The sequence below is a fragment of the Bison bison genome, unplaced genomic scaffold (assembly GCF_000754665.1).
Source record: "Bison bison bison isolate TAMUID 2011002044 unplaced genomic scaffold, Bison_UMD1.0 scf7180017864471, whole genome shotgun sequence".
NCBI classification, from domain to species: Eukaryota; Metazoa; Chordata; class Mammalia; order Artiodactyla; family Bovidae; genus Bison; species Bison bison.
This window is the reverse complement of record NW_011495032.1, coordinates 32,693,193-32,703,280: the sequence shown is the minus strand read 5'-3', so window position 1 is coordinate 32,703,280 and position 10,088 is coordinate 32,693,193. Positions and strand designations below refer to the sequence as shown.

General features: G+C 37.5%; 1 protein-coding gene across 1 annotated transcript in view; it reads right to left on the bottom strand.

Moving 5' to 3' along the window:
* Positions 1 to 296: 296 nt before the first annotated feature.
* Positions 297 to 10,088, bottom strand: part of CPS1 (carbamoyl-phosphate synthase 1, mitochondrial) — a 142,920-nt gene continuing 133,128 nt past the window's right edge. Inside the window, exons 35-38 of the mRNA XM_010861118.1 lie at positions 4,910 to 4,969; positions 4,075 to 4,187; positions 2,123 to 2,252; positions 297 to 1,400 (exon numbers count right to left, since the gene is read on the bottom strand). Coding sequence (XP_010859420.1) covers positions 1,302 to 1,400; positions 2,123 to 2,252; positions 4,075 to 4,187; positions 4,910 to 4,969 — 402 coding nt within the window. The 3' untranslated portion in view covers positions 297 to 1,301. The remainder of the gene's footprint in view (positions 1,401 to 2,122; positions 2,253 to 4,074; positions 4,188 to 4,909; positions 4,970 to 10,088) is intronic.

Genomic DNA, 10,088 nt, shown 5'->3' with positions numbered 1-10,088 from the left:
TAAATATTAAAAAAAGAAAGGCTGCAGACAAAGGTAGTATATAACCATGTAACAAGAGAATGAATTTTTAATGAGATTTATAAGCAAGGGATGGGAGGAGGAAAAAAAGAGAAATTAACAGCTTAAGCTTCATTATTTTTATTATTAATTTGCTCATACCCTATAGGGCTTTGTGTGGAAAAAAGAATAAAAAAGATATAATCCTGGTACCAAGCCTTGTTTCATCAGAGAAATGAACAGATTTTGTGGATCAATGTAAAGATAAATGAATAAATAAATGCAAGAATACCACTGTCTTCTCTCTCAATAGTATTTTATTTAAAAGTTCACAATTAGAGACTTGTAATAACACAAAAAGTTTAAAAGTGACAAAGGCTGCCCTGTAGGAAAGATTTTTCTTGTATGGAGAAGGAACAAGGACTTTGTGCCTAAAATGTACAAAACTTAACATTGCATCAGGGGACTCAGTAGATCAACGGACTCTGTACTCTGAAGGGAATGAACATAATTTCCAAGTTATTCCAAAGTGGGCAGGAAGGAGGAGGGTGGCAGAGATGGCATAAATCTGAAGATTTCACTTGGCTCAGGTTAAAAATCCAAAGAGAAACAAGAACCAAACCTCAGTAGTATCTACCATCTGCTGACATACTACAAAACACCAAATTGCAAACCAGTATCCTTTTAATAAATCCATACTTTAAAGACCTCTGCTACACTTCTCAATTTCAGCTCTGTGGGAGGGGATGATGATATTCCTGTATAAGCCAGACAGAATGATTATTGAAAAGCAACAATACACAGACATCACGATGGAGGAGTTCTTAAATTAAATCCATATTTCATTTGAACCATTTTTAGAGTATTCTGCCTTGTTATGTGAAAGTGTCCTGAGTATGGCAGATGCTGCTTAAAAACGACAATAGTGTCTGTAAAGGATATATAGAAAGAGTTCAGAAGACAGAGAAGCAATTTTTTCTACCTTGATCATCATTAATCAGCACTATACAATGTTAGCTGCAAAGAAGCACGTAGATAACCTTGGCCCACCAAAAATAAGGCATTAATAAGTGAAGGCTCTCATGAAGAACAGTTACTTAGGGAGGCCTCTCTAAGTAAAATTTTTAAAAGGTGACTGACAACAATTTAATTGTGAAAGAAAGAATATTAAGGCACACCTAAGTATACTGAAATAAAGTTTGGTATCAATATTTGTCTCTAGAAAAGAAAGCTGCAAATCAGTTCCTTTAGATAAAGAGTGGCTTAGGTTGATTTAAGAATGGAGACAGCGTGTCTCTATTTCTCTATAGTTCTTTCCCAGCTCTGTACTGCCTGTAGTGGAAGAGACTCTTGGAGTCCACATTGCGAGCTTTCTTCACAGCTTCAGCAAAAAGTTTGGTCACCTGAAAATATGAGGGTAGGAATCTTAGCAACACACATGAAATGAAAGTGAATGTTCAATGAAGCAGGAGCAAAAAGTCACAGTTTCTGTTCCTGGTTTTCAAAGGGGTATGGGATGAAAGACACAAACATTTTTATTTAATGGGGACTTTCTCCAGTATCTCAGACCTCAACATGAATAAGTTTATTCCCCCCCCACCATTCACAGAAATTAAAACTGACTCAGGGAGAAAAAAATACAATGGCCAGAAATGTATAGGGTCTTGACAAACAGTTCTCCAAGTGATAAATTTGTTGGGTCATGTTCAAGTAGAAGAGAACATGCCTTCGATAATCATTTCCTGTGGACTGGACAAGTGCTTATACTATATCTGCATTTTCAATTACCATTAACCTGTTGCTTTTATGCAGTGCCTTTCATTTAGACACAATAGAATAAAATTGCATATCTTTATTACGTGCCATACCACACTTTTTATTTAGAGGATATTTGTATGTGTAATGAGAGAACCATGGTTATCCATGGCTTCTGGTTATCTCAACTCCTTGATCACCAACTGTCTCAGGCCATGACCTGCCATAATAGACCATTAATTTAGATTCTATTTAGAAATTCTTCTGCTTTCTGAAAGTTACAAGAAAGAGAGAAGAGAGATGTGTACGCTCAAGAGGGACACAGAAATAAAGACCCTCGTGTGGACTATGTTTGAGGAAAAGAACATACCTGGAAATTAGTGAGGAGAGCAATTCCACTGTCAACAGCTGTCCTCCGAATCACATAATTATCGTGGACAAATTTAGTGTTGTTATTGGGGAGGTTAATCACCAGGTCAATGCTGCCATCTCTAATCAATCTGGAGAAATAAACAAATACAAGTTTGCAGGTGACGATGTATATTTTATAATTCATTTTCAAACTACTAATGTAAATTAGTCTCAAAATCATTCAAGTCAATGGCGTACTGAATTGACTGACACCTGCCCTCCTTTATTCCTAAGTAGATTTTCAAACTATACACATTTGGGGGCTATAATATTTTTATTGTGTTCTTGAAAGAATGCTGTTGAATGTCTAACTAATCAAATGGAAATATATGTTTTATCTTTAAAATGCTACTGATAGCAAGAATTGGTAATTTGAGAGACAGTTACTTATTTTACAAGGAGGTGGTTCTTCCAGCATTGAAGGCCATTCCACTCCCCACCCCTCACACCCACTTCAGATCAACTTTACTTCACTGCCTGCTTCCTAGTGTCTCAGCTGATGTTATGAAATAACTGCCTAATTTTGAATTAAACCACTTCACATTCTGTTGCTGGGCTGTGATAAACATTAGGAGATATTTAAATGTCAAGAGCAGGAAGCAGAACTAATTCTTGTTTTACAAAGCCCTAAGAAGGGCCTCTGGGCTTCACTTGTGGCTCAGTAGTAAAGAACCACCTGCCAGTACAGGAGACACAAGACACAGGTTTGATCCCTGGGTTGGGAAGATCCCCTGGAAAAGGAAGTAGCAACCCATTCCAGTATTCTTGCCTGGAAAATCCCATTGGACAGAGGAGCCTGGCGGCCTACAGCCCATGGGGTCACAAAGAGTCGGACGCAACTGATCTACTAGACAACAAAGAAAGGCTTCTAGCATCATTGGAATAATTTGCCTTCTTTTATTAATTTGATAATGATTTGTAGGTTACTTTCTCAAGAGCCCTAACAGATAGTATATCATATACTGTTTGTTAGGACTTAGCCATCCAGTAGGCTGTAACATCCTGGAGCAACTGAGAATTCTCTCCTAGGTGCCTACACCACATAGTTCTGTATGTGCTAATGTGTCAGTGTTCCTGAAGGGTCAGGTGGTGTGCTGAAATAAATGTCTTACAAAACCAGAGGAAGAAATAGCCTAAGGCATAATAACAAACCTGATCAAAGAATGGCAAATCAGGTAATCTAATAGGTGACATTATCATATCTCTCCCCATGGTGCCCTTCAAGTAGCAAGTTCTCAATAAATTGACGGTTTCATTGGTACACAACCTCAGTGAAACGCAGCTGGTTAATCTTACACTTGATATACACATATATACACAATGCAAGTTGACATAAAACACAAAGCGCTGCATTACTTTCTTTGGGCCCATGATTCTCATCACTGAGATCTTGGTTGCTGTCCATCAAAGGAATGGACATTTACTTGGAAATAGTTGGAAGATGCTACATATCTCCATGTACATATACGGCATTATGTGTTTTACAGTAACAGCAAAGTTCATGAGAAGGAAGCTTTACTATCATGCACAAATTTCCTTGTTTTAAATTGGTTAACTGAAAAGAGTTTAGAAGACTTGCAATAGGGTAAGGTGATATATTTATATCATGTGTGTGTGCATACTCAGTTGCTCAGTCGTGTCTGACTCTTTGTGACCCCACAAACTGTAGCCCGCCAGGCTTCTCTGTCCATGGGATTTTCCAGGCAAGAATACCAGATTGGCTTGCTGTTTCCTCTTCCAAGGGATCTTCCTGACCCAAGGATAGAACAAGTGTCTCTACGGCCTCTTGCACTGGCAGGTGGATTCTTTGCCACTGAGCCACCTGGCAAACCTCATATTTATATCATACTAGTTCCCAAAGCTAATTCTCCATCTATTTTGTTATCTCAGAATAACCTGCCCAGTTCTTACTTTCTGATGGGTGAGAGGCTGGGATTCTGTCCTTCTTGAGATGGCCATGCCACTGGGGTAGCAGGTACATTGTTGGCATTGAGCCAGTCTGATGTGGCTTCCGTGGCAAAGAGCTGCATTTAAAATTTTTTAAAAAGTCAGTTACTGTATCAGGGAAAAGCTTTCATGAAGCAAAGGGACCCATTAGGACATTTGAGTCATTTAAAACATAGAGCAGGAAAAAATGGTGAATATGAGATGCAAAATGATGTCAGAAATAGAGATTAAGACAGAATCTAGAGTAATAGGCATTTTAAATACTTTTAAAATATTTGCAATAAGAAAAAAAATTAATAACCTCAACTGTAACTGCTTTTGTAGGAGAGAAAAAGAGTTATTGGTGACTGAAAATTCAGTTATCAGACCAATAAAGCCTCATGACCACAGGCCCACCCTGAGCCTTGGGACTCATTCTGTTTTACAGAACCAGGCTTTGTGTGCAGATATTCATGGCAAAGAAGTTTTGCCTGTAACTGTTGGAAACTATGACTTCATATGGAATAGGAAAAGGGAAAATATATGGAAATGCATTGAAAGTTTATCCCAGTTCTGTGTTAGGAAAACTCTCTAGGTTTTTAGCCAGCAAATTTAGTAAGTTTGTGGTAATTGTGCTAAAACTTAAAACTAGTCTTTCTAATTAGTTTATTTCATCAAAGCTTTGAAATTATAAAGTTAGTCATAGTTTTCATATGGAGAGGTCATATCTTGCATGATTTTATTCCCCAATATTCTTCAATATTCTTTTTTGTGGATAGATTGCTGACAGAAAGCAATTAAGAAAAATAATATCACATACCTTGAAGCCTTCATTGTGTAATTGTTCAGCCACACCAAGGAATTGTGGACGGAATGATTGCTGAAATTAAAGGAATTTAACAAAATTCACTTTCCAGATACACGTTATTAATTTAGTAATGCAATACAGCATTCTGTTATGTCATAAAAGGAAATGCCATGTGTTGCCTGGTGCTTTATATTCAAAGATGACAAGTTTCATCCTCCTAGAGTGATTATAAACTCTTACTTATTTTCTGATATAGATGAAATTCCATCCACATTGTCTTGCTTTCTACTGTCTTACTTTTTACACCTAAAATTCTTTTACTCATTGCTTATTCTATTGAGTGTCTGAGTATAGAGTCAGATTTACCCCTGGATTTACTTCTGGATGGATCATTTTCCTGGTTAGAGAGAATTTAAAGTCATCTCTCTTAGATGCTCAATGCCACATCAACCTCTTTGGATGTTGTGCCTTTCAACCTGTTCTAATTGCTGAATTCTAAGTTTGGACTGCACTTCAATTCCTAGGCCTTGACCTAGCAATTCATGCAAAGTTCCCTACAAGTCAATCATTTGGAACTCAGTTGGGCATTTACTCTAAAGCAAAGAGTAAAAGAATGGACTCTGGAGTCACTAAGCTGCATTTCACTCTGTCTATACCATGCATTTGTATGAAAAGTCAATGTCTTTGAGCCTCCACTTCCTCATTTATAAAACAGTGACTCCGATATTAGTGTATCTACTTCTTGATGGTCCACAATAAATTATGTGACCTTGACCAACTTACTTAACCTCTCTGTGATAAGTAGGAATAATACTACAGAGGATGAGATGGTTGGATGGCATCATCAACTCAATGGACATGAGTCTGAGTAAACTCTTGGAGATGGTGAAGGACAGGGAAGCCCAGTATACTGCAGTCCACGGGGTTACAAAAAGTCAGACACAACTGAGCGACTGAACAACAAAATGTCAGCGGGTCCCTGTGAGTATTCAATGAGTGAAGTCCGCCATAAGCATTAGTACAGTGATCATGCTCGATTACTCAGTTGTGTCCAATTCTTTTCAACCCCATGGAATGTAGCCCTCCAGGCTTCTCTGTCCATGGGATTCTCCAGGCAAGAACATTGGAGCAGATTGCCATTTCCTCCTTGGGAAGGGGATCTTCCCAATTCACGGATCGATCGAACCCTCATTTCCTGCATTGGCGGATGGATTATCTACCACTGAGCCACCTGGGAAGCTGCCAATTTAACACAATTGCTGGCTCATTAATAGTAATAATTAAATATTATTATTAAAATAATTGTTTTTTCAGCCTCACAGAGGCTATATTACTGTCCCTGCACTCTAGCTCTGAAGCCTGGGTTCCTCTACTGGCTGTCACACTTAGAACACCAACCAGTATCATCCTCATATGTTTTCCTTCCCACCAGGCTCCTTAATATTCAATCTTGCTGTTCAGATATTTTCTTAGAATTGTGTGCTCTTCTGAAAACCCCAGCTGGACCCATTCAATTTCTGGGTCCTGCCTTTCCTGGACTGCCTGTCTACATCAGGGTTCCTTAATTCTGAACACACTTCCTTCCTGTGACCAAAAGCACATATTTGCAATACAAAGATCAGGGTGGAAGAAAACAAGCTCAGTAGCCTACCCAATTGTCTCCTTCTGACCTTGACCCCATTAACATGAATGTCTGAGTAATCGAGCTAAACAAATATGCAAAACTGTACAGTGTTAAAAACATATCCATTCTGCTTCAAATGAGAAATTTTCACATTTTTTGAACTATTTACAAAAGTTTGTAAACAGATGATATAATTTGGTTACTTTAGAAAATATTTTATAATCTATTAGAAATTATATTAGTAATGGTTGAGAAAAGTCATGGATATGATCTTATTTCAGTTACAGAGAAACTAAAAATTGTGATAAAACATCCAGATCCTTGCACAATTTTGATAATGTTCAGCCCACAAAACCCTAATACTTACTTGTAGAGGCTTTTTGAGAAAAGATCTAAATCCTAGGTAGAGACCCCAAGACTACGTTCAAATATAAAATTCTTTCAGAATCTGGCCCTCTCAATCCCAGGACTGCAATTTTATGAGAAGAAACTATTGGCAAATAGAAAAGATAAATGCAACAGAATGAATCTCAGCTAAAGCAGGCTCAGGGGTTATTCATGACAGCCTTCTAGAACACAAATTGTAACCATGCCCAAGGCAGTAGCTTTTCATTCCCACTTAGGACCCAACAGGAAGAAACGGGCTTAGATGCAAGAAGTTCATGGCTAGATATAAAATTAAATAAGTATAAAATCAGAGAGTAATTCAAGACATTAAGGTAATTTAATGAGTTTTGTGGCAGTCTCTTTAAGAATAGATTAAGCAGAAGATTAGGACAATCTTTTACTCATTTAATTCTGCTTAGAAAGCAAGGGACTGAATTAAATGGCATTTTAGGTTTTCTTGGTGTTTTAGATTTCTTGAAATATAGCAAATACATGTGAAATATTCTAAATAAACCTCTGAATTTCATCAAGCACACCTAAAATGGAACATTACCTTGTGAACCTCTGCTAAACACACAACAAACACAAGGAGGCATCAAAGCACACAGGAAGCTCACCATAAAGGTAACCAACACTTTTTGAGCCATTGATACATTAATCAGGTACTAATCTCAATCTCTTACATTTCCCCCTAGCAAAAAGTCACTAATAATATATGGCCATGTGATAACATAACATTGCATCGATTTTCTAAAATACCATTTCACAGGTATAATAGTTCTCAAGATGTGGCCTCCAGAGAATCAACATTGCCTGGGAATTTGCTTAAATGATAAAAACTTGGACCTTACCTCTAGATCTATAGAATCAGGAACTCTGGGAGTGAGTCCCAGGGATCTGCAGTTTAACAAACCCTCCAGTGATTCTGGTGCACGTTTACATTTAGGAATAGAAAGGAAGAGGGGATAAGAGGACTACCCTTCATTCATTTTGCAATTCAAGGTGAAGATGCATTAACCTTGACCAAAGACACTATGAAAAAGGTTGAGGAAGGAGTACTAGACTATAATTTTTTTTTCTTTGCCATTTTAAAGTAAAATAAGTCAGCAAGTCCTCTAAGTCCTGCAGACACCAGTCAGAACCTCATTATGGAGCTGTTTCAGTGCTGTCCCCCAAGTGGAAAAGATAAATATTCGACATGACAGTATTGGCAGTTTCCAGCCAAGGAACTACTCTGCCTTCTGGTCTGGGGTGTTGGCTTTCATAGTCACATTATAAACTTCTATCAAACATGTATTGAACACTTGTGACACATAAAATAGCCTCTCTACAAAAAGAAATTACAGCTGTCAGCTTGCATCTGAGTAGCCCCAGATTTAATAGCTGAATGAAAATACCTGGGTAAGAAACCATTTGTTACTAAAGGTGAAAAGTACAAGCTGATTTATTTCCTGGAAAACATTTGTAAGAAAGAAAGTCCTTTAAAAGTGAAAAAAATATATATATGTATATATATTTCCTCCAATTATCATTTCACATTAATCCAAATTCTGGCTACAGAACCGAAAGCCAAGTTAAGATGGTGTGATGTCTGTGGACTCTACAGGGATGTCAGGATTGACAACTCTATGGTTGTTCATAATGATTCTGTATAGAAGATAAAAGGTTATTCATGTCACTTGGAGTTGTCTTTTTCAAATAAAATGCTTGCTTTGTGTTTCTGAGCCATGCTGAAGCACAGACGTCAGGAGGGGGGCTCTCTACGAGCATCACTGAATAGCCCAATCAGAGGGCGAAAAACAGGAAGGGCTCTTGATCTGCTCTAGAGTAAATCATTTATTGTTGAAGAGCGTTCCAGAAAACTTCAAGACAAGGCAGATTGCCCACTCATAGAAACTAAATAAATCCTGATGGGATGAAAAGAGGCTGGAAATATTGCACGAAAAGCAAAGATGATTTTGTTGCCACATAAACCTACATTATGCCTTTCTTATATTAGGATCTTTGCTTTAAAAGGCTCTTGGTAGACACACAGTGCCTATAATAGTTAAGTTGACAAGAATCCTTTGATAAAACCCAAATCTTGATTTTTCCCCCTAAATCCTAGTTATGCAAGATCGATGTTATCAAAATATTTCAAATTTCCCAGGTAATTTGACCATAGGATTAATAGTGAATGGACAGAAGCAGTCTATGTGCATAAAGGAGTAGGATAAGAAAGAGAAGAGAAAGAAAAATTAGGAAAATTAATATAACCAACAAGAGTGTATATACACTCACATACACATACACACACACAATCTATTTATTAAATGTTGAAAAGTGGTTGATACTTGCTAGTGATAAACTGCTACTTAAAATACGTGTTAAAAAATCAACAATAAAAAAATATTTCCTGTATCAGAGTCACTTTTGCCTTTCCTCCATAGTTCTCTTTTCCCCCTAGTTTTCTCTTGCAACCTGTTGTGAAAAATCAGAGTTAAGATTTCTTCAATTAAATCCTTTACTCATAACAGCAGCTGCCTTATGAGGGGTGATGAAGAGAAAAGAAGGTTTTTTGAATTAGTTTATATGAATTCTTCTGGCTAAGTGAAATCGTGTTAAGATGATTTTTTTTTAATTTTATTTTATTTAACTTTACAATATTGTATTGGTTTTGCCATATATCAAAATGAATCTGCCACAGGTATACATGTGTTCCCCATCCTGAACCCCCCTCCCTCCTCCCTCCTCCCTCCCCATACCATCCCTCTGGGTCGTCCCAGTGCACCAGCCCCAAGCATCCAGTATCGTGCATCAAACCTGAACTGGCGACTCGTTTCAAATATGATATTATACATATTTCAATGCCATTCTCCCAAATCATCCCACCTTCTCTCTCTCCCACAGAGTCCAAAAGACTGTTCTATACATCAGTGTCTCTTTTGCTGTCTAGTATACAGGGTTACTGTTACCATCTTTCTAAATTCCATATATATGCATCAGTATACTGCATTGGTGTTTTTCTTTCTGGCTTACTTCACTCTGTATAATAGGCTCCAGTTTCATCCACCTCATTAGAACTGATTCAAATGAATTCTTTTTAATGGCTGAGTAATACTCCATTGTGTATATGTACCACTGCTTTCTTATCCATTCATCTGCTGATGGACATCTAGGTTGCTTCCATGTCCTGGCTAT